The sequence below is a fragment of the Lissotriton vulgaris genome, chromosome 5 (genome assembly GCF_964263255.1).
Source record: "Lissotriton vulgaris chromosome 5, aLisVul1.2, whole genome shotgun sequence".
NCBI lineage: Eukaryota > Metazoa > Chordata > Amphibia > Caudata > Salamandridae > Lissotriton > Lissotriton vulgaris.
The window spans coordinates 296,736,832-296,762,220 of NC_141693.1; the positions used below are offsets into that span (position 1 = coordinate 296,736,832).

The following is a 25,389-nucleotide window of genomic DNA, read 5'->3' on the forward strand; positions in this document are numbered from 1 at the left end:
CCGCTTCTGCACCCTTCCAAAGAGGAGGAGAGACTCCACCATCTGGCCCCAAAACGTGTGCTGTCGTTCTACCTTGACCCCACTATAGACTTCCGGGTAAATGATCAACTCTTCGTGGGTTATGTGGGCGCCAACAAAGGTTGGGCAGTGCACAAAAGTACCATCTCTCGATGGGTTGTCCTGTGCATTAAGATCTGCTATTCTTTGGCTAAAAAGGAACCTCCAGTAGGACTGCGCGCCCACTCTACCAGGGTGACGGCAGTCACTGCTGCCTTGGGACGTGGAGTTCCGCTGGTCGACATCCAAATCCGGAGAGACTGCTTTTTCATCCGTTCTGTTCTCCAGGACTTCCTGGTGTGAACTTAGTTTGCAGACCCACTTCCGGGGTTGGTATTGCCGGGGTATCTATCCTTTTTTTTTTTTTTTGGGAAATCTTTTTATTAACCTTGCTCACAGGTACATAAAGAAACATAACAGCGTACATTTAGCAGGAGATAGTCAGCAGTCTGTGATTCATACAGTAGGCAGGTCAAAACATTCCCAAAGACCACCCCACGCATTCACACCCCACCCACATCCCTCACCCACCCCCCCCCCCCCCCCCCACCCCCCAGGATCCTCTGTATTTTTGCCAGGGGTCCCAGACCCTCCTCCACTTCTTCACACACCCCCTTGCCTTGTAAATCGTCTCCTCTGCCCTTTGGCACCAATCCAAGTTACGCCTCCATTGGTCCCATCGTGGAGCCTCCTGCGCTCCGCACCCCTGGGCAATATTCCTTTTCGCCACCCCAGCTGCCACCGCCAGCCAGATCTCATTGTATCTTGTCCAGTCAGTTGAGCCTTTAATCATTAACAAAAGCCACCTCGGCTCCACCGGACTTGGCGACCCTTCAACTATCTCCATAGTTCGAGCCACCTTAGACCAAAAGGGCGCTACCCTCGGACAGTCCCATAAGATATGAAAAAACGTGCCCTCCTCATTGCAGCCTCTCACGCACAAGGGAGATTGAGTCCTGCCGGGCTTCCTGACAGTCATCATCCTCCAGGGTGCCAATGTCCCCCTCCCACTTTGCCCGCAGTGATACCAGGTGATCGGGCATGTTATTGATCAATTTGCGATAGATAGTGGCCGTGGGCTTTTCTAGGATAGCGTCCATCAAGAGCCTGTCCTCCATTGGCGAGTATTCTGGTACTGAAGTCCCCACTGGTATGTGAGAGCATAGAGCATGTGTAATGCGTAAGTAGTGGTAATGTTGTGAGGCATGCATTCGATACCCCTTCCTTAGATAGTCAAAGGACTTAGGGGCCTCCCCCCTCCAAACGTCCCCGAGGTATTTAATACAGATCAATCTCCAGCCCTTAAAGCCAGTGAGCTTCCTCACCTCCTGTAACTGATCACCACACCAAAGCGGGGTCATGCCGGTTACGGCATTAGCCCAACCAGGGAACCTGTTAGCCTCCCTCCAGCATTGTAGTACCACCCCTGTGTGCGAGAAGTCCCTCCGGAGCTTCTTTGAGTATAGGAGAGGCTCATAACCACCCTCCTGCATGACGTGCCTATCCACCCTGAAGGCCGGTTCCGAATCCGCTGCATAGACCCAATCGTTAATGACCTGAAGCTGAGATGCCCAATAATACAGCCTAACATCCGGCAGGGCCAGCCCTCCATCATACACCCCCCTAGTAAGCTTTGGCAACGCAATCCTCCGGTTTCCCCCATCCCAGAGCTCACGTACTCACGGGCTGGGAAATGTGCCGGAACACCCCGTCTGGCACCTGGAAGGGCGAGTTTTGTAGGATGTACAGGAGGCGCGGTAATGCCAACATCTTAAACAACGCGGCGCGCCCCATCAGGGTGAGGGGGAGGGTCCGCCAATGCGCAACGTCAGACGCCAGTCTCACCAGAAGCGGCTCCAGATTCCTGGCGAAGAACTCCGCCCTGTCCCTCCGAGGTATTTAAAACCTTCAGTGACACCCATGGCCGGACACCCCGACGGGACCCGTGGAGGGCCTCCGAGAGGGGGTAAATCAATGACAATTGATCCTGTAGCCTGAGTAGCTGCCAAATAGTTCAAAAAGGTGAAGCGCCTGGGCCATGGAATGGTAGGGTCTAGCCATGTATAGGACTACATCGTCGGCATATAATGATATGCGCTCTTCCCAGCTATCCGTAAGTCACAAGCCCCAGAATGACCGCTCTCTCCTGATCCAGTGGCTCCAGCGCCAGGGCGAACAGGAGAGGGGACAACGGGCATCCCTGCCTCGTACCACGCCGCAGGGGGAACATCCGGGACAGTACACCATTAATCCGCACCCTTGCCACCGGCCTTTCATACAGCAGGCGCACCCAACCACAGAAGACCGTCCCAAACCCCAACCGCTGCAGGGCCATAAATAGATAAGGCCATTCAAAACTATCAAAGGCCATTGAGGCGTCCAGCGCCATCAATGCCGTTGGGGTAACCTCTTCATCCTCCGTCATGTACATTACACCATATAGCCTACGTAGATTATGCAGTGTACTTCTGAGAGGCATAAATCCCGACTGGTCGACATGCACCAGATCCGGCAGGACTGTGAGTAGTCACGTCGCCAAAGCTTTAGCCAAGATCTTGGCCTCACGTTGATAAGCGATATCGGATGGTAGGGAGAGCAACAGTCCGCCAGCTTCCCCGGCTTGTGGATGACCACGATCGTGCCCTCCCGCTGGTCCGGTGGCAGCACCCCAGTCTGCTGTGCCTCCAGGAACATGCGCCACATGGGTTCAGTGACTATGCTGGCCTGCCGTTTGTAAATTTCCACTGGGAGCCCGTTCGGCCCCTGTGCCTTTCCAGCTTTAAGCACGTTGAGGGCCTCACCCAATTCCAGGACTGTGAGGTCTGCCTCCTCCGAGAGCATGGGGAGGGTGAAGTCTCGCAGGAACTCCGCGCAATCATATTCTGACCTGGTGCGCACCAGGGTGCACACCGCCTCATAGTATGAGGCGAATGCCTCCGCTATATCCAGTTGCTCGCCCACTCCCGTTAGTGCCGGGAGTGCGCGAGAAACTGCTTCGGCAAAACAGACTATATGACCGGCAGCAAGGCTCTGCTGCACTCGGTACGCACCACCACAAGAGCACTTGGAAGCCCTAACCTGGGCCAAACTTGGATTAATATATATAAATAAATAATATATATATACTTTTTAAAAATATTTTTTTTATGTGCTCTGGGGACTATTGATGTGGATCCCCTGGAAGAGAAACCAAGGTACATCAGGAATGTGTATTCTATCACATGTACAGAGCATACGTGCAAAAAACACACGCACTCGCACACACACACCTCCACACCCCCCACCCCATGTTCAGCTAAAAATGTCTTGTGTACATTGAATTTTCCATTAATAAAACTCTTACCAGACTCCAGCATTTGCGTACATCAGAAAAAGAGAGCATAAGATTAAAAACACAGCCTTTATTGAATAGAAAATTGCAAGGGAATGGTAAGGCATTGTTCGCCAATATGCTGCATTTAAATCATAGCAAGTGCATATTGTCACCATGCCTTTAAGACCTCCAGGACCTCCTGTATCCCATCATGCCCCAAAGGTGACAGGCCAGTTCTTTTTTCTGGCTACTTTACTGAGGAAACTGGAGCTATGAGCTCTCTGTTTTTTATTTTTTTGTCATAAATGTCCTTCTAAAACGAATTTTTCTGTGATTTACTTGACGTCTTTTCGCACCTAGAGGGAGGAAGAGTTAATTACTGATGAGAATTTCTATATTGTCCTGTCAAAAATGTCTTCCCTTTTCGTTAAGTGCCCTGCCTGTGGCAAAAAGAAGGATCAGACTAACCTCTAATCAGTCTGCATCTTATGCCTACCCCATACTCCTCTGCCTGAGTCTTGCCACATTTGCAGGAAACGCTCTATAATTTTAAGAGTTCGAGATAAAATGTCTCCTTGGTCTTAAAGAGAGGGAACAATGTGGATCAACAGGAGGACCTCTTCCATCTTCCTTGAACGCTACCTCTTTACAACACTCTAGCCAGAGGCAGCTCTCCTGACGGACATAAAATAAGGAGAACAAGCTCATCATCCAAAGGTAGGAAAATACCTGTTTGTTCTCTGTCGGGATCGACGTTGAAAGTGCCCCCAAGCACTCTTCGTCCACAGTGCAGCCTTCGGCAATGAAACGATGTCCGACATCGAGAGACTACACCAGAAAGGTCTCCATCGATGGTGAAACACAAGTCTTCGAAAACGACAGCACCAAGGGAAGTCCCAACGTTGTCACACCATCACTCTGCTTCAATGCAAGAAAAGTCTGAGTCAACGGCAGGTCTCCTCACTTCGATGTGGAGGCAAATACACCTGATAGACACTCCGTCAATGACTACCGATTGACGATCACGCAGTTCGTCGTCGAGCCATACTACATTAAAGACTCCATCGACGGTGTCTCTTTTTTCCGCTCTACGTCAAGACACACTTCACCGAGGCAGATGCCTCTGTCAGTGGCAGCCAGGCGCTGTTCGACATCGAGATGGACATCTCCGTCAGTGGCAACCAAGCATCAGTCGACGTTGAGACAGACACTTTCTAGGCAGTCTCCGTTGACTGCAGCGAGGCGCCGTTCGACATCGATAACTCACCATTTAAGCATCGTGACAGGCCATCATCGACGACAGAACCTTGTTTCTCAACATCTAGGCAGCATTCCTCTGCTGACAGGTCTATGCTGCAGTAGAGGGCTTCAGCTGCATGTTCGGGAGATTCCTCCCACTCTCCTGCATGGGAGCAAAGAACTCCCCACCAATCAGAGGCTTTGCAAACACCTTTTCACATTTCTCCACATTGGCTGTAGTGTGAGCAACTGGCCTGTTCCACAGAGTCCGAATTCACATAACTCACAAACAGATTCACCTTCACTGTCTCCACCAGGGCACCGTCTCCAAAGCCAACTCTGCGAGCGAAAACTCCCATAGCCCGCTTGGCAGAGTCCAGCTCTCCTAGGTCCCAAACAAGATCCAATTTATCTAGGGAGACCACTACTTGGTGCAGAACCCGGTCACTGACAAGGAGTAGATATCAACGTACGGGCAGAGCAAGAACCTATACGCCTGCCCGAAGGTCTCGCTCATGTAAATCTCCTACATCCACCATATATTCAAAGAGATTACTCACCAACTCTTAAGGACACTCCACCAGTGAGAGCATTCCCAATAGATGGCCTAAATACTTTCAATGAGGTGTTAGAGGGGTTGCAAAGCTGAACATTGATATTTCAGCACCTGCAACAACCTCATCAGTTATTTTCGAGACCTTACATGGGTGGTCCTCCTCAAGACCATGCTGTCTTTTGTACCAGGTCTGCTCCAGTCAGTCATGGATATTTTTCTTACCCCTACCTCCCTTTCAGCGGCTCCAGCATGAATTTTAAAGAAATGTAAGGCTACTGATCAAGACCCTTTATTTCTAAGAACCGACCCTCCACCAGACTGAGTGTCATTATAGCCACCGCCAAGAAGATGCACTCCATTGCTGCTGCATCATCCGTCCAGCTGGACAAGGACAGTAAACAGATAGAACCTTGGGAAGGAAATCATGCTGCACCTCTGCCTCTTTTATGAAAGTGTCTAGCGCTGCAGTATTACTAGGTCGATATGATCGGTCTCTCTGGGACTCACTGGCTAGATTTACAGAAAAGCTTCCCAGGGAAGACGGACAGGACTTCGAAGAGATCCTGCTAGAAGGAAGTTTGGTTGCTAACCAAATAATTAGCTCAGCTGCAGATGGCTCTGACCTTGTGGTGCACAGATATTCACACTGTGTATGTGCCAGATGCTCATCATGGCTTTATCTTACAGGCCAGAAGCCAAAGGCACAGCAACACATCCTCAGTCTTCCTTTCACTGGCAACTCATTGTTTGGCTCCAACATGGATGATGAGATGGCCAAAATGAAAATTGAGTTTGACGAACTCAAAGCAGTCGGCCTAGAAAAATGCAAAGACTTCCATCGATGGTACATGTCTTATGACAAGCGTCCTTACCATTAGAGGGTTCAAACCCTCACTGGGTCCCACCTCCACAAGCCATATCTCACTACCAGCCCGCACATCAATGTGTGAACGAGGAGCTGTTGGACAACTACCAGCTTTCTTCAAGACATGAGGCAAACAATGAGGTATTGCTTCCTCCGTTGCTGTTACCCACTCCAGTGTGTGGGGGAGGGGGCATGTATTACCAAGCATTTAAACAAGTGGCACAACATCACCAGCCACAGGTGGGTGCTGAGTATTGTAGAGAATGGGTACGCACTTCGTGTCAGGTCCCCACCTCAAGTGGTTTTACCATCAAAAACCTCTTGTTATCAGCAAAGTCTACTACGGAACAAAGTCTTCAATCTACTTCGTAAGGAGGTCATAGAGGGGGTACGGGTAGATGCTCCATATTTCCTTGTGAGGAAAAAACGCCCCAATATAAAATTCATACCCATTCTGCTAAACAAATACATTAAGACGGGAGAAACTCAGAATGCTTGCTCTCCCCTAGCTATACCTCCAGCTCCATCAGGAGGACTGGATGTGTTCCATCAACCTTCAGGACGCCTACTTCCATATTCCAATCACCAGGAAGCATCGGATGTTTCTGAAGTTCCAACTCAAAGGCTGCACTACCCAGATGCAACCCTGAACGCAAAAATCGCAGAAGTGAGTCCTTCGGACGAGAGACTATCCTCTATTACTCAGAAGTGTACCACCCTCTTTCACAAGCCGCATCCATCAGCCAGACAGATTGCGTCACTCTCTGGGTCAATTGCCTCATGCATATTCCTTGTTCCCATTGCCAGACCCCACATGAGACTGCTCCAACAGAATCTGGAGGCTCAATGGAATCAGTTCATAGACCATTGGGACACCAAGCTCACCTTGTCACAAGCTGCAAAAAGTTTGCTATTGTGATGGTCTCGCCGTCAAAATCTTTTCATCTGTGTTCCTGTTCACCAGGACATAGACACAAACACTCATAACAGATCAGTCTCCCAGGGATGGGGGCTCGCATGGGTACCCTACAGACACAGGGACTGTGGTCAGCGAGGAACAACTACACCATATCAATATGCTGAAGCCGCGGGCTGTCTATCTAGCCCTCAAGTACTATCCTTCCATTCAAACCAACGCACTACTGGTCCAAGCGGACAGCATGACCACAATGCACTATCTAAACAAGCAAGGGGGACTCGCTCTCACCCCCTATCCCTCTAAGGGCAGGCCATCTGGAACCAGCTCATAACTAGGAAGGTGACAATCTCTGTGATTTACCTACCAGGAGTCCACAACACACAAGAGGATTCTCTCAGCAGAAACGCACAACTGGATTCTGCACGACGACCAGGTGCCAGGCATTTTTTGAGAATGGGGGCATCTGCAGATCAACATGTTTGCAGACAAAAGCAACAAAAAAATCCCAGACTTTGCATCCAGGTTCTACCGATCAGGGACAAGGGGGAATGCCCTTTTGTATTTCTGTACGAGTTTCCTCCCATTCCCTTGATACCGACAGTCATCAGCAAACTGTACCGAGACAGGACCAGAATGATCCTAATAGCTACAGATTGGCCTCCTCCATTTCTGAGAAGCAGCTGTTCCTCATCTAAGCATGTGCCTCTGGTTAGATGAGGATCCATCTTCTGCCTTGACTCCTAGTAATGGTTTTGAAGATTTCAATTGCAGTTGTGATTACTGTGGGGTGCATCTGTTATTTATAGGTAGGATCCCACCATGGCCTGGTGATCAGAACGAGGGATGCCTTCCATCGTTTAGGTGGATAGTTGTTTCTGCAGTTTACTGACTTTGGTGTGAGGTGGTGGTTTTGTCTTTCCTTGAGACAGCTTATGTTGGGCTTCGCTGATATTTTGTCAGTTTTCCTCCCCATGATACTGAGTTCTGCCCCCTTTGTGCTGTCTCCTATATGTTTAGTGCTCTAGGTGTATGGTTATAGTAGAGAATGGGGGGGGGCGTGGCCAACAGCCGAGCATGGTGGCTGCCTGTTAACGGAGCTCCGGACCCGAGCCTTCTAAGATCCTTATAGAAATTGGCTTCACATACTAAACGGACAGCGGTAGCTGTTGGGGAACGCCGAGGGAACCGATTATTGCAATCGGCGTCAGTCAGACACTACCGGGAGCAACTGTGCAGCAACACCGCCGGGGCGGAGTTGCGCAGGGAGAAGAGGTACGGCAGGTCGGACCAACGAGGAGAGGCCCTGAGCGACGGCGGTTGATACTGCGGATCTAGGGCAATACGACCGGACGGAGGGAACTGCGCATTTTGGCCCCCGCCGGCTACGGACTCGCTGAAAATCCGCTCGCAGTTCCGTTGGCAGGTGAGAGGCGGACTGCGGTGGTACGCCGGGGCTCGTATCTACGCAAGCTCGGGGATACAGTGAGGCCTGCCTCTCTCCGGCGCTGTGCCCCGCTAGACATCGCACACAACGCAGAGTGGAGAACCCCCCGGTGCCACTTGTGACAATACGGTGCGGGTGGTGGGGGGCGGAGCAGTGCCCTGATAACCTGTTGTGACGGGAGAAGCCTAGATACACGCCGGATCCGAGGCCGGGCGAGCAGACCCCCGGAGGTGTCGGCCATTTGCAATTGGGCCAGCTGTACCTACCCGGGTTCGTGATCGAGGCCAGATACCCCAGTCTGCTCTCTGGAGAATACGCATTATAGGAGGCGAGTGCTCGCGATTGGAGGCATAATTATTGACGGCCAGAAGATGGTGCATGGAGGACTAGGGCAAACTGCGTGGGCCCTGACCGTCGACACTGTGGAGCAGTGACCAGGGATATATTACTACCTGGGGATACGCTGACACGAAGGGTGTACCTTTCTGGGATAATCGGTGTGAAGACCGCGGACACCCCATTGTCACTGCCAAGGGGGACACGGAGGTATATCTGAGGCTCATTAGTGGTCTACCTTTCTCCCCTGGGTACAGTTGCCAGTTGCCTGGAGCCACACCATTCCCCCCCTCCCCTTGTGCGGACCACGGAGAGAGTTGCAGCATCCGGCGATACTACTTTCTGCGACACAAGGGAGGTACTCCCCCCCCCCCCCCCCCCCCCCCCGCTATTGAGGTGGTGCCTGCCCGGGTTGGACCGAGCCCGGTGAGGGACTTGACGGAGATACCACTTGCTTGTGGTGGCTTTAGCCCGACTGGTGTCCACGGACGGCCCGGGTGTGCGCCGCTCCCACATTAACCCTGTAGCCTTGCTAATCTACGACGAAAGGCAGCGGTATCCCGGCGATATGGGACGCAACAGATTGAAACAGCAGGGACAGCTGGTAGTGGGCTCCACACAGGACACGGCTGATAAAGTGGAAATCTCGCCGGAACAGGACTGTATTCCCCCCACGGTGGTGCCTGCACAGGCAGACAAACTGTACCTTATCCTGCAGGAAGTGCGTGACTCCAGGAAGGCCATTGAGTCGCAGATGGGTACCCTAACCACTGGATTAACCCTGCTGAGGGCAGATCACACGAAAGTAGCCGATACAGTGAAAGACCATGCCACGACTCTGGCGGAGGTACTCCCACAGCAGAAACAAACAGCAGCCGATGTGAAACTTCTCCAAACGCAGGTAGCGACCTTAATGGACTGGGTGGAGGATGCGGAAGGGAGAGCGAGACGCAATAACATTAGAGGGATCGGCCTGCCGGAGAGAAGTGAGGGGACTGACGCAACGGGCTATATGGAGCAGTGGTTTAGGGATCACGTAATGCTGGAAGGACTCTCCTCACAATATTGCATCGAGAGGGCGCACCGCATACCTACTGGCAGACCGAAACCAGGTGCCCCGTGCTCAATTTCAGAGATAGGGATGCACTCGTGAGGAAAGCCAGAGAGAAGGCGCCGATTACCTTTGAAAACACAAGAGTCTCCCTGTACCTGGACTACACAGTAATGGTGCAACGCCAACACTCCTCATTCCTGGATGTGAAGCGAAGGTTGCGGGACTTGAATATCCAATATGCTCTCTTGTTCCCGGCACGCCTGAAGATCCTACATGAACAGAAGGCCTACTTCTTTGAGAGCCCCGGGGACGTGGAGGATTGGATCGAAGTGATGGAGCTGACAGCCTCTGCAGACGCCACTAACCGCCAGGACCTCACCAAAAGATCTCAGCAGACTGCATCAAAGGGTCGTAAGAGTGGACACAGCAAAAGGACAATCCTGACCAAGCGAACTCCGTCGCAGCGGCTGCAACAATCCAAACACCAGGCGATCATCGCGACTGCTGCCTTCACTAACGGCCCACGAGCTGGTAATGAGACTAAATCCTCCACAGAAGAAGAATCATCTTGCGGGTTGGACTCTGAGGGCAGTGTGGCCCTGTTCCCTTCGGCTACACCTCAACTGATTACAGACTTATTTGGCTAATGCACTCACGCAAGTATACACTGTGCTATGTTTTTGAAAACTTAACTAAAGTACGCTGTTGACTTTTACCATGCACTATTGATATACTGGTTGCAAGAATGTAATTATTGGGCTCGGGTACCGTTGTAACTTTGAAGTTTTCCATCAGAATGATACACATACGCATGCGAGGTGTAGTAGCCGCCCCCCATATGGCGAAGGCCCTTGGTTTGCGATTTTTGCTTTGCTTGTTGCACTGTTACGTTGTGGTCTGGTATGGTTCCGGTCCCAGACCGTGTATTGGGGTTGTTGGGGGGAGGGTTGGTCACTTTCTTAACGCAGATGTCACTCTAGATGTTTCAACAGGCACTACTGTTGCGCCCTTTAAAATGTACAGATGGTCACAATGCATGTACAAGGCGGCTATAACATAATCACCTGGAATGTTCGCGGTATGGGCACCACACATAAACGATACGTGCGCTACTGATTAGACATAAGGCACAGATAGCCTGTTTACAGGAATCACACATGATAGCCAGCAAGGTAGCAAAACTCAGAAAGAAATGGAGGGGGCAGATTTTCTCCACCTCTTACTCAGGCTACGCCAGAGGATCTACGATCTGGGTGCGTCATGGGGTGCCCTTTGTAGCACAGGATCAGAAAATCGATAAGGAGAGCAGGTATGTTTTTATACGGGGAACACTGGACGGCCAACTGGTGGTGCTGGGATCCATATACGCCCCTAATTTCGACCAAGACAAATACTGGGACCTTCTTAGCGGAACGCTTGCGGGATGGGACACATGCCCTTGGATAATTGGTGGGGACAGCAATGCGGTGGTGGATGTCGCATTAGATAGGTCACATCCGCCACTGCTTGGAGCTGGAGTATTTAAGCAAACTGAGGCACTAGTTCGCTGGATGATGGGATGGAGACTATGTGACGTATGGAGGATGAGGAACCAAGGCCTCCGAGAATACTCATTTTACTCTGCGGTACACGCCTTGCACACAAGAATAGATAGGGTTCTATGTTCAGATGATATTGCAGTACAGGTACTTCGACCTACATACCTCCCCAAAACATTCTCCGACCATAACCCACTGGAGATCCATATCACATGGGGCAGGGTGCCTACACCAGTCGCCACGTGGCGCCTCTGGCCACAGCTAATGGAGGACATGGTGTTTCGCGCAGAACTACACACAATGGAACGATACTTCGCCAAAAACAGCGGCACAGCGTCCAGCAGGTTGATAGAATGGGATGCATTCAAGGAGGTGTTGCGGGGTAGGGCAATTAGTGCGACAGTGGGTGCAAGACATGAGTTGCATAAGTCACTGATAGACACTGAAACACGAATGGGCAGCCTAGAACAGTTGGCGGCGACTGACGGCACCCATTCTGAGGCGCTCCAGGAAGTGAGAATTAAACACTCTGAACTGTTAGTCTCTCAGAACTATAGATTACGAGGAATACACAAGAAGAACACATGTAGACGCAGATAAAGCGGGTACCTTGCTGGCTAGGCTACTCCGGGATGCTCCTCCCACAATTGTAATTAACGAAATCAAGAAGGCGGATAACACAAGAGTCTATACACAGGGAGAGATTAATGAGGCCTTCAGAACATATTATGCTGCTTTATATGACAAACCCGTGGAGGTACCCCCCGAGCGTATAGACGCTTTCCTTTCCACCTTGAACTTCCCCACACTATCGGCCCCTGCACAAAAAGACCTTTCAGGGCCCATAACATCACAAGAAATCAAGATTGCTATGAAGGGCCTCCCTCGTAACAAGACCCCTGGTATGGATGGCTTGCCCATCGAATTCTACACTACGTACGCCGAAACACTGGTACCCAAATTGACGGAATTGTATAAGACAATCTGGGAGGAGGGTGCGCTACCTCTCACTTCCGCACAGGCCCTGGTCATCTCGCTGCCTAAACCAGGCAGGGACCATACATATATGGCTAATTATAGGCCACTATTGCTTTTACCAACTGAATACAAAACACTGAGTAAGGTACTGGCTAATAGAATACAACTCCACTTAACACACCTGATACATATAGATCAGACGGGGTTCGTACCAGCGCGGAGCACATCCCTGAATATTAGGAAATTACACCACTTGATGTCGGAGGTGCCACAGCACTTCCCTCACGCAGGGTGTCTCTCTCTAGACCTCAAACAGGCGTTCGATTCGATCCACTGGGATTATATGTTTCGGGCACTGTCTTGTTTTGGGGTGCCTGAAAGCTATCTACATGGTTACGACTGCTTTACACAGAACCAACGGCACGAGCAAGGACGGGCAGACACATTTCCGGGGAATATAAGATTCACCGAGGGACACGGCAGGGATGTCCATTATCGCCTCTGATTTTTATTTTAGCACTGGAACCACTGGTGACTGCAATGAGGCAAAGCTTCCCGGACATGGGAATACCGCTCAGACACACCACCCACCTTTTTTCAGCCTATGCGGATGATATAATTATCTATCTGCGCGACCTCCGTCTGTCCTTAGCCCCAATATGTGACTTGTTTCGAACGTTTGAGACCATATCCGACCTGGCCGTGAACATCGCCAAATCACACGCCTTTTTCTTTACGGATCATACTGATGCCACAGAGGTGGAATTTAGGGACAACCCACTACTGGTTGCCCCCACTACATTTAAATACCTGGACATTCAGGTGTATAGAACACACGCCGATCTGTTGGATGGCAATCTCAGCAGAACAATAAGGTCCCTGAGATCCAGTATTGGTTTCTGGACTTCACTGCCATTATCCGTTATGGGTAGAACAGCAATAGCAAAGATGGTAGTTCTACCGCGCCTACCATATTACTTTACGAATTTGCCTCTACTAATCCCACTCTCCACCTTTCAAACGCTGAACACGTTACTGATAGACTTAATCTGGGGTAACGGAAGACGGCGAATTAGCTTGAGGAAATTACAGGTAGGCACTAACATGGGAGGGCTGGGAGTCCCAGACTTCAGGGCGTACTACTACGCTTGCCAATTACAGTGGCTGTCATACTGGACGGCTGGACCTAATCTCCATGAAATAGGTTTCACTAGCACTGATCTAGAGCATGGCGCTCTACACACTCTACTGTTGCCAAGCTGCAAAACGCGAAGACTTACCAACACTGCTAACCACTGCATTGACATGCTGGAAAGCGGCGCTCAAATACGCCAAAGCGCCTTCCACGTACGCTGGCAACATACCTCTGCTGGGCATCCCGCTTGCCGCTGGTACCCTCACGAAATACACTTTAGCACCCTGGGCAGAGTCTGGTGTCACTACAGTTGCAGACCTCTTTGGCCATGAGCTCCTAATGGACCATGACACGTTCGTACATGAGACAGGCGCCCCACAGCGTTTATTTTTAACCCACACTGCTCTGCTGCACTACATTAAGAGGCATTGTGCACCACAGGGCCAAGAGCCAGACCAAAATGAGCTAGTAAAGATGGTGCATTATATGGGGAGAGGACGACACCTGGTCCGCTGGATATATCACGGGATCAGTGCCCACACCAGGCTACGCCTGGATCCACTACGGGTTACATGGACGGAAGAGATAGGTAGTATCTGATACCAAATGGGCGAAGATTTTGGAACACCCCAAAAAGGTGTCCCGAAACTCTAGATTAAAGTTCATTCAAACTATGATTCTGCACCGCGCCTATCTGGCTCCTGACCGGCTGGATAAAATGTTCCCCCAGACACAACACTCATGCCCGAGTAGTCGCGCCCCGGGAGCGGGGTTACTATGCTGTGGACATGCCCCAACTTGTTAGGCTATTGGGTTCGGGTTAGAGAGGTCACGGAAACAGCGACGCACCTTCGGCTGCATGATACAGTGGAGGAATGCATGCTAGGATTGCACAAGCACAGGTCTAAACATAAGGTACAATTTCGATTCATCGTCCTGGTGCTACTCCTGGCTCGTAGGAACATCACAATGCGGTGGAAATCCAGCAAGCGCCCTGAGATATACAGTTGGCACACTGAAATGGTAAAATGGGGTAGTGCAGAAGGTGCAGCACTACGTAGAGAGGAGGCAAGGGGGTTGCGTAAACTACCGATAGCCTTGGAATGGGAGACTATGTTAGAAGCGTTCAAGTCAGGGGAGCCTGATGTGTTAATTTGACGTTTGCCATGTATGTGTAATAGATACTGCAAATTGCCCATACCTGGATATTTATGGAAACATGTAGTTGTGCGATGCATATATGTATATTAACTGAATGGTGGACAGGGTGCAAATGTACTGATGCGGATGACGCTCTTTGTAAAGTGACCACAGTTCTATGGGGTGGGGGGAGGGTATGTTCAGGGGTGTTCCTTCTATATGATTACATGTCATGGACCACGGATATGTACTTTATTGTTGATGTATAACACTGTATACATTTATGACATGTCGTGAACTTTACGGGAACATTTTACAGGATTGCACACGGAAATTTGAAATCAATAAAAATATGTTAAAAAAAAAATAGTAGAGAATGTTTGGCTAGACCTCTCGGCTTGCTATTGAGTGCCACCCTTATTTTCCTTTAGGGTTAGAGCGGTTTTTGAATTCGGGGCATCTCTTTGAACTGACCCCTTGATTCTCTCATCCCTCTGTAGGTTTCTATAGGGATATGTGTACCCCTTTCAGAGCCAGCCTAGTTGAACTTCTGCAGTTTATGGTTATTGGACAAGAAATTGTGGGGTTGTCTCTTCTGATTCGCTGCCTTCTTGCTTCATTTGGAAGATTCTGTACCTGCACCTTTGTAGTCAGTACTGTGTGCTGCTTTTTACTACACCTACTTTAAAATTCTTCTCCCTGAATATAATTTTTAAGTTCACCAGCTTCAGTAATGCGTAAATGTTTTACTACAAAGCTGCAAGGAAGTAGTTTTGTTCCACAGCTTGTTTTTTTGCTTTACTAAATGATATAAATGTATCCGTGATGGGTAACGAAACAGGCTTATTTTAGTCTGACAATATTCAAAGTAGGACATTTGGCACTTCAGTTTTCAAAGCTTAAATTACTTTCTTCCATCAGCATGGCCCTTTACTGGGTTGTATAATGACGATAGCTCTCTCTCAAGCACAAGACTATACTGTTAGATGGGTGGGAGTTAGAATACGTTCCATGTAGCAGAATCTTTGCTTATTAGATGTCACGGTCAGGGGCGTCTGTTTAAAGATCATGCCTCCAAGGGAACAGAAGCTCATAAAACACTTATTTGTTTTGATCCTCCCATGTGTCTTCTCTGGAAAATTAACTACCCATCAGCTTTTTAAGATTAAGTCAGTCCACTGCCTCGCCCCCTTTCAACTACAACAACCGAACTGGAGCATTACGATTATACAGCAGGCTTATGGGAATTATGGTTTTATCAAAGCACTGCAAGAACTATTTCTCTGTGTAAACACCTGCATGTGTATATTTGCCAAATGTTGCATTACACACACTTTTAACTTTGTTATTTTTTGTATCCTTGCTAGGTTTATGCTTGTCTTAGCCAGTAACCAACCTGAACAATTTGACTGGGCCATCAATGACCGAATCGACGAAATTGTGAACTTTGCTCTCCCACAGTTGCCTGAGCGGGAGCGACTAGTCAGGCTCTACTTCGACAAGTATGTGCTCAAGCCAGCCACGGAGGGAAAACAGTAAGTGCTTGCTTGGAACCTCCAAAATATTTTCCCAGTGAAAGAGGGTGGTTGCTTGTTTTGAGAAATGGTGCATTAACTTTAAATTTTTGTAAGTAAATAAGGGTTTTTCTGTGTAGTGAGATGAAGGGCTTCTTGTTGTAAGAACTAGAATGCCTAATGAGGGTGTGTACCTGGGGATGTCTCTTACTGAACTGCAGCGTTCTTTAGTCTGATCCTGAAGAACTTTTAAAGAGGTCTTTGTGCTCTGCCACATCAGCCGCCTGTAACTGGTGGAATAGAGGGTACCTTCGTTAGCTTACCTTAGACTTGATATTAACAGTCTAGGTTGTTTTCATGCTGATGTTTTGTTACTTATGAGAAGCAGTGATTTCGGGCCTGCACCCTGCTGTTCGTCTTGAATCTCACTGAAATGTACTTGCTTGGGCAACAGCTAATAATGGGACCACTAACACTTTATTTGCTCTGCTGTGCATTAGATTTTTTTAAGGTTTAGTCTTGGGCAACTGAGTAGTACTTGGCAGTGTCTGTGTTTGGAACTCTATGTTCAGAGCATGTGTGGCTGTAGATACACATGCTCTGCATACTCCTTCCATCTAGTGTTGAGCTTGGATGTTCACAGCTTGTTTTTGTTCAAAGAAGCCTTACGAGTCACAAGGTAAAATAAAACCGTCCTTAGCTGGCAATGCACATGGGCATTGGCTCCATTGTTGAATTGTGTTTTTTCCACCATTGGGTTCAGAAGTGTTCTTCGGGACTCTACTTTCCCGGCACTCGATCTTCTCTATCCCTTCATCGGGAAATACTCTTCTTTGCCATTCCTGCTTCTTCTCCCTCAGCGCGCTTCGGAAGACTCAGAGGTGTGGAGTTCTGGACTTTTTGGTTCCGTCCAGAGGTGTCAGGGTACAACACCCAAAGACCCCGGAGTCCCACCTGCCTTGGTGCACAAATGAACAGAAACACGGGCTTCTCGATGGTGGCGTCAAAGACCAAAGGTTTATTACTGCAGGGACACAGAGGTCACAGAATCTACACACGGGCAGAATTCAGGAGACTGTTCGATTTGTACATTGAGGGTTGCTCCTTATATACCAAAAATTGTGCTCTAGGCAAATATTTCACATGTCGGTACATTCCAAACCTTTTGTGTCTCTAAACAATAAATATTTGGCGTTACACAGGAACTGTCGATAATATCTGATACCAAACATCACGAAGAGGGGTTCCCACCAGTCCATCACAATCCCTTGTCAATATTGCATTCAAGACCCGGACCGCCTCATCATAAAGTTCGTTACCTCCCCCTAATAAAAGCCCAGAAGGAAAGGAGCAGAGCCAGATGCAGAAGATAGAAAAGCGGGATAAGAGATGTTTGTAGGTTGTAAATGGGCAAGGCTACCGGCTTCGGCCGCCTAATCATGATCAGGTACAATGGACAGGAAAACCAGTTCAGGTGGGCTGGCCTCGGGCAGAGGAGGCAACCTTTGTCGAGTCATGCAGCTTCAGCGTGATCTGGTTTAAGGTGCACGTGTCATGTAAGAGGTGAATCTCCGGCTAAGGCTACGTGTCCTTAATCAAAGTGAAGTGAATGAAATGATCAGAGGCTATTGCATATGTGAGGGCAAGGAACCACAAAATGGCGGCCACGATCTAAGATGGATGCCATGGGTAGATCAGAAATGTGTTCATAACAGGAGTGCTCTTACTTGTAGCGTGGCGAAAACACTAGGATATACTAAATGGATCATTTGCGGTTCACTGATACCATTTTTATGTATTTCCGACAAACTTGAAAACACGGGTTCAAATTGTCACGGAACCGTCACGGAACCTCAGACCCTCCTTTTGCCCTTACATAGGCAATTACTCAATCTATGTCTGAATCTAGTTCTATGCTCATCAGGTCAGTGACATGTTGTTGTATCATCATCCTTTCTCGTGTCTTTTCTCCAAATGCAGGTGGTTTCCTAAAACAGGTTGTAGCACAAAGACTACACAGAGCAGGACCACACTGGATAATCAGACAACATGAGAATAGGAATATTAAGATGACACCAATGACCACCAGAACCTTCCATCCCCACGCTGAGATCAGAGTCCAAACCCACTCCATAAAGGACCAGTTTCCCTCATCTACATGTATGGAGTCCGAAATCTTGTGCAACTTAGAGATCGCCTCGTAAACTGTTGGAGCATTATTAGGAATAAAGACACAGCAGCTCGATTGGATCATTCTGCATACCCCACCTCGATCTGCAAGTATAACATCTAGAACCATACGGTTCTGCAATGTCATGAGCCTATCCGCCTGAAGCTCAGCTGTCAGATTGCTAAGGGCACCAGCAGTTTCGGTAATAGTAGATTCAACTACCCGTGTTAGCTGACGTATGTTTCTACTATTGGCCATAGGCCCCCAGAACGGAAGGAAGCCTTTGAAGAAGTCTCCAGCTTCCTGACCAGCGGTATCTTCCTTACTGAAAACACCTCTAGCTACTCTTATTCTGTGGTAATCCGGTGAAGCAGTGTATGTCGGAGGCAACAATCGAGCAATATAACATGAACCTGAAAAGTCAGTAGGCAACCATGTATAAGCTCTGTCTCGACAGATGAAGTAGGTACCCCTGGCAGTAAGGAAGGCAGGGGAAGAGTTAGCCGGAAACACATAAGTCTCTACGCACTCACTCCTCCCTAGCTGAGCTCTCGGATTTCTCCCATTACCTTGCAAACAGACCTGACCTCGGTGAGGTACGACCCAGATTGGAGTTGAGCTTTTACGCTTGCTTTCTCCTAAACTAAGGCGATACTCTGAAGTATTCCAACTTAAATATACTCGCAATTCGTCTCTAGGGTAAGATGGAGTATTATTGACGTCTTTGATCATGTCAATAATTCCCTGGACTAAAGCTTTGTTGGCAGAGTTATATTTAGTGGAGCGTGGTGGACGTGGAGGATAGGTTTCAAGGGCATAAGCAAAGATGGTTTGAAGGGCCTGAAATGATCCATTGTAGCTGAAAGGCAAAACCAGATAGGGAATACCTTTATCCATAGTGTGAGGTATCAAGCCACACACCCAACAGTCTGTCGTGTTAACTACCAGTTGGTGTTGGTGCAAGAGCTGTACAAAAGTATTATTAATGAATTCTGAGCGTCGAGCTTGCTCATGTTCCGGAAACGAGTGAAAAGAGTGTATAGAAGAAACAGTGGAAATAGCTGGATCAAGGGGAGGCACTGTAGAAACTGGCACAAAAATCAAATTTATGCTTAAGACAATTCCACCCACCAATGTTGCTAAAACAATCAAAAATGTAATGGCACATTGCATCAAGAAACATTTGCTATGAAGAATTCTATTTAGTCTGTTTCTGCGAACGTAAATCACATTTTCTCGTTGCAGCGCAGGAAGTTCCATCTTCTACAATCCGCTCGCGACCACTGATGATGTGTACGTAGATGAAAATGCCTCTGTCAGCCCTGGGAGTTCCCAGTACTAACAGAAAGATCGACCTTGTGTCAGACCCCTGCAAATTCAAACTAGGCACACAGCCACGACCCTACGGCTACCCAGACGGCAAGGCAATTTATTAAAAACAATAAACAATAGCAAACTTCCTGGCTGAAAAGCAAAAAAAGTCCAATGTATATAAATATCAAAATCACAATATGCAGTTGCCTGCTTTATTAGTTCGTTTTATGGCTTCTAAGGTTGTATCTTTTCCTTGCTGGTACTGTTTGATCGGAAAATAGTGTATCACTAGCAGCTGTTGCAGAGTTTACGTTCGCAGATGGCAAAGTTTCTTCTGATGCTGGAGACAAATGTTCAATGTTCAAAGTAGTCTTTTCAAGAGGAGAGTCACGTTTCAAAGTGTCAGAAATCAAATCGGCATCGCTGAAAGTGACAAATTTTGGAGTTATTTCAGATTCGGAGGCACCAATTCCCTTCTTCACCCAGTCGTCGTAGGGCAGCGGCAGTGGAACACGCTTTACGTGAGAAGCGTGGATCCAGTTCTTCCGGCCAGCAACACGTACAGCTGTCCTCGTTGCCAGCAGGATTTGGAAGGGGCCGATGTAGCGAGGCTGAAGATTCTTTGTCCTCGCGAAGTTCCGGACCACTATGAAGTCACCCGGTTTCAGTTGATGCCCTGGACTCTCCGGAGGCTTTGGCAAAGCATCAAAAACCTGTTGATGAATAAGACTTAATTTAGCAGTCAAGTCATAAAGGTAGTCTATCAACATAGGATATTCAATGGAGCAGAATTGTTTAGGCCTTGGCACACCCCAGACATTTGCCGGGCGGCCAAATACAATCTCATATGGAGAAAGCCCTATTCTAGAATGCACTGTTGCTCTCGTTGATAACAAGGCCAAAGGAAGTGCGTCTGGCCAAGCCAAACCTGTGGATGCTTGAATTTTGGCTATTTTAAGCTTGAGGGTGCCATTGTAACCCTCGACTAAACCAGCAGACTGGGGATGGTTCGCACTATGAAATTTTTGTTTCAATCCTAGACCAGCACACACACTCTGCATAACTTTCCCTATAAACTCACTTCCGTTATCTGACCATACAATCCGTGGCATTCCATACCTAGGGAAAAATTCTTTGAGAAGAATTTTGGCAGTTGATAAAGCAGTGTTGTCCTTTAGTGGGTATGCTTCTATCCACCTGGAAAAAGCACAAACTACCACCAGGACGTATTTTAAATTGTTGCAGCGTTCCATGTGAATGAAGTCTAACTGTATTACTTCAAAGGGACAGGAAGGAGGAGCAAAATGACCAGCTGGAGTTGGAGTTCCCTTGCCAGGATTATGCATCAAGCACACCATACAATTTTTCACCACTCTCTCTGCACACTTACTGATTCCCTCATTCTTCCAAACCGGAGCTAACATCTTACATATCCCTTTAGAACTTATGTGCGCCACTCCATGCGCCATCGTCACTACTGCAAGCACATACGCATCAGGCAACATCCAACGCTGCTGTTCTGTCAAATCGATCCAACATCCATTCGAGTCCAATTTGCCCGTACTTTCTCTCCATACGCGTTTCTCTTCCTCAGTCGCTTCTTTCTGAATCTCTTTCACACTTTCCATTGTGTCCTCACACATTCCAGACTCAGCAATCCATCTTGCAGACGTAGCAACATACATTCTACTCATCATGTCTCTAGCTGTCTGTTTAGCGGTTTCATCAGCAAAGGCATTTCCCCGACCAACATCATCCGTGATTGCTTTATGAGCACTGCACTTCACAATCGCAACTTCAGTCGGTAAGGTTAGAGATTCTAACAAGTCGTTAACTAGCTGACCATGTTGAATCTTAGTCCCATGGGACGTAATGAAACCCCTTTCTCTCCACAACCGGCCAAAACTATGGGCCACGCCAAATGCGTACTGACTATCTGTAAACACATTCACTCTCTTTCCCTCAGCTAAAACACACGCTCTCGTAAGAGCTATTAACTCTGCAGCTTGGGCAGAATTCTGACTCACTCTTGCAGTCTCCACAATCGTCTTCAAAGTCGTTACCGCGTAGGCAGCAGTCACATCACCATTCTCCAATTTAAAACATGACCCGTCCACATACAGCGTACCATCTGGGTCGGATAGAGGAGTATCTCTCAAGTCGATACGACCTTTTGTCTCTTCCTCCGTTTTGAAATAACAGTCATGTGGCTCAGAATCACTCGACTCTTGATCAGTCGGCAACAATGTTGCTGGGTTCAATACATTGCATCTTTTGATCTGAATATGACTCGCTAATAACGTCAGCTCGTAACCAGATAATCTCGCACTAGTAAGGTGTTGTGTCTTCGTTCGGTTCATGAGTGTGTCCACTGCATGAGGAACCATGACCACTAGCATATTGTTCATCACCAAACCAGCAGATTGTCGAATGGAAGCTGCAGCTGCCGCTGTAGCCCTCAAACAACTAGGCAATGCTCTAGCTACCGGATCTAATGTTGATGAGAAATACGCACAAGGGCGTTGTTTATCACCAAACTTCTGTGTCAAGACACTCAACGCGCAACCTTCTCTTTCGTGAACGTAGAGCGTGAATGGCTTACTGTAATCAGGTGTGCCCAATACAGGAGCTGAACACAAAGCTTTTCGTAATTCAGCAAAACTCTTTTGACATTCATCAGACCATGGCACCGGACTCGGAACATTTTTCCCAGTCAAAGCTACCAATGGCTTTGCTAAAAGTGAAAAATTTGGGATCCATTGCCTACAGTAAGAGGTAATACCTAGAAAGGCACGTACTTCCCTCTGTGTGCGTGGAACACTCATCTGCGTAATTGCTTTTATTCTTTCTGGGGTCAACTTCCTTCCCTCCTTTGACAAGAGATGACCTAAGTAGGTTACTTCTTGGCAGCAATATTGCATTTTGGAAGGTGACACCTTATGATTCAAATTAGACAAATGATGCAATAGTGAAATTGTAGCTGCCTTGCAAGTTTCCTTGTCATCGGCAGCCACCAAAAGATCGTCTACGTACTGTACTAGGGCAGAACCTGGAGGAAGGACAAAAGAATCTAACTGGCTTTTTAAAGCTTGACTGTAAATAGATGGACTTTCACAGTAGCCTTGTGGAGCGCGTTTAAATCTGAAACTGCGACCTCCTAAACAGAAGCCAAAAATATCTCTGCTTTCCTCGGCTATCGGAATGCTGAAAAAGGCATTCTTCAAGTCGATGACTGAGAACCAATTGGCTGTAGCGGGAATCAATGTTAGCAAGGCAGTAATGTCTGGCACTACAGGAAACTGCGGAATTACAATCTTATTAACTTCTCTAAGGTCTATGACAAACCTATAGACTGGAGGCTTTGTAGGATCAGTTCGTTTCAAAATCGGCAATACAGGACTATTACAAACATTTCCTCGCGTTTCTTCAACCACACCTTTTGTAATCAAATCTTGCACAATCAATAAGAGTGCACGCTCACCTTCATTCGATATTTTATATTGAGGAATTCTTGGAAATTTCACATTCGCTTTCAAAGTTACTACATACGGTGGAATCTCTAGTAGACCTACATCATTGGGACCAGTCGCCCAAAGAGAATCAGGGAGTGAACGTAGCTCCGGCGGGAGTGCGTCCATTGACAAGTACATCGGAGAGGTGAGTCTTTTACCCAAAGTAAGCTGTACTCCTTCCGGAGAACAGTACAATGTCGCATATAGTCGTTTTAACAAATCTAAACCAAGCAGATTTTCATTACAACCTGTCGTCAAAATTAAGGGTGCTTTCAATTGACACGGTCCAACAGAAATAGACAAAGGACCAGATATCGGGTTGTACACAGGGGCGCCTGAAAAACCTACGGAAACATTTGTTGAGCCAGACAAAGGTGCGCCAGGGAGTTTCGCATGCATGATAGAACTTTTTGCGGCACCAGTATCCAACAGAAACGGTTCGACTACACCTGATGTTGCTACTGCGACATAAGGCCCACTCTGATCCACTGGAACTGATACTACTCCCTCTCTCCGTCCATGGCTGTCCTAGTACCCATTTTGTTGAAATCCCTCTTCAACTTCACAATAATCCTCAACAAGATATTGCTGAGATCTATTCTGTTGAGCTGACTGTACATTTCGTTGATCAAAGTGATTAGAAGGACGATCATTCGTTTGTGGAGGCATAGCACCTCGTCCCCGACCTCTAGAATTCTGTGCAAAACCACCACGACCTCTCTGAGCTGCTGCCGCATTATTTTGCGCTAAAATCTGACAATCATTTTTATAGTGACCCTCTTTCTTACAGTACGCACACTGATTCCACTGGTATTGAGGCCTGGTCGGATTATAATCTGTCTTTTGATACGAATTCTGTTGCATATTAGTCTGATTCGTGCGAGGCGGATACGCCTGCTGTAAAAGAACTTTAGTCTTTAAATCTTTCGTTTTCTTCTCTGATTTCTCCTTTTCCTCTTTATCCCTATTTTCATAGTACTGTGCAGTCGCAAGTATTTGCGCTGTCGTAGATACAGCCCACGCACTTTCTGAGTCTTTCAATTTATTGCATAATTCGGGTAACAAATTATGCACAAATTTATCGACAAACAATCTCTGTCCTCCTTCAGTGCTCATATCCTGACCACTATGGTCTACAAAAGTCTCTTCGAACCTCGTGAAGAAGTCGGAGACACTTTCGTCTTTCTTCTGCTTGCATGCGGATAATTTATCCCAATTAACACGCAATGCTGGCATCAGAGTCTTCATTAAATCTATTATTCTGCCAGGAAGATTAGCAATTAGGGGTTCGGGTTTCGCACCACCTGTTTGTTGAGCATCTGCTGCAGTGATAGCTGCCCAATCACCACCTAAAGCAGCCTGATGATCCTCTCTACGTATTTTAGCCCACACTGGTTGTGGAACTACATTGCCAAATAACATATCAATGTCGGCTAAGTTCATTATACAAGCCTCAACTGTCTGTGTTAATTCCTTGTAATATCCGGCTGGATTCTTACGTGGATCTGGCAAGGCCTGTTTCACTGCTAACACTTCTGCTCGCTTCCACGGAATATGTATCCATACTCTTTGGAACTGTGCTGGAGCAGCTGCAATACCCGCATTATCATCACGTTGTACTGCTTCGCGCCAAATTGGAGGAACTTCCCTCATAGGATATTGGCGACTTGGCTTCATTCTACCTTTCTCTAAATCTCTCGGGGAACGAAGAGATGGATCAATCCTAAAACTCAAAATGAGTTCCATCGCTTCCTTTATATTATCGCCCACTATCATTCCAGCAGCAAACTCTTTTTGAACTTTAATTAAATCTTCCAAATCTGATTCGACATCGTCTTCTTCTATTTCCTCACGCAACAACGAGCACATCTCGTCGAAGACGTATCGCTGCGTTGGCTCTCCCCATTGCATAAATGTCTCTAACACATCTCTCGTACTATATCTTCTAACTTTTGTAATCCATCTGAGAGCCGTGGAGTCTAAAACTCCCCGTTCCTCAGTACTTGGAAGCTGACTCCGTCTCTGAACAGAGTCAGGAGTAGGAGTCTTAATCAAGGTTTTATATATAGGCGACAGCATATTAGTAACAGAATCAGTGATTCTTCGACGAACAGAAAGTGGAGTTAGTACACTCGCAGACATAGAGAATGCAGTAGAGGTAGGAATAGATGACGAAACAGTAGGAGTATCGAGGAAAATAGTTTGAGGACCAATAGGTACAGTGGTAGGTATAGGAGCGGGCAGTGCGGGAAGAGGAGGAGCTGTAGGAACATTTACATTCACCACAGGAGGTATAGGAACTTGA

The 25,389-nt window shown here is 47.8% G+C and overlaps 1 protein-coding gene across 1 annotated transcript in view; it reads left to right on the forward strand.

The window, feature by feature from the left end:
- The window catches only part of LOC147710752 (ATPase family AAA domain-containing protein 3-A), a 554,267-nt gene that overhangs the window by 443,623 nt on the left and 85,255 nt on the right, over nucleotides 1-25,389 (forward strand). The window contains exon 14 of the mRNA XM_086921474.1: nucleotides 15,942-16,109. Within this exon, the coding sequence (XP_086777600.1) occupies nucleotides 15,942-16,109 (168 nt within the window). The remainder of the gene's footprint in view (nucleotides 1-15,941; nucleotides 16,110-25,389) is intronic.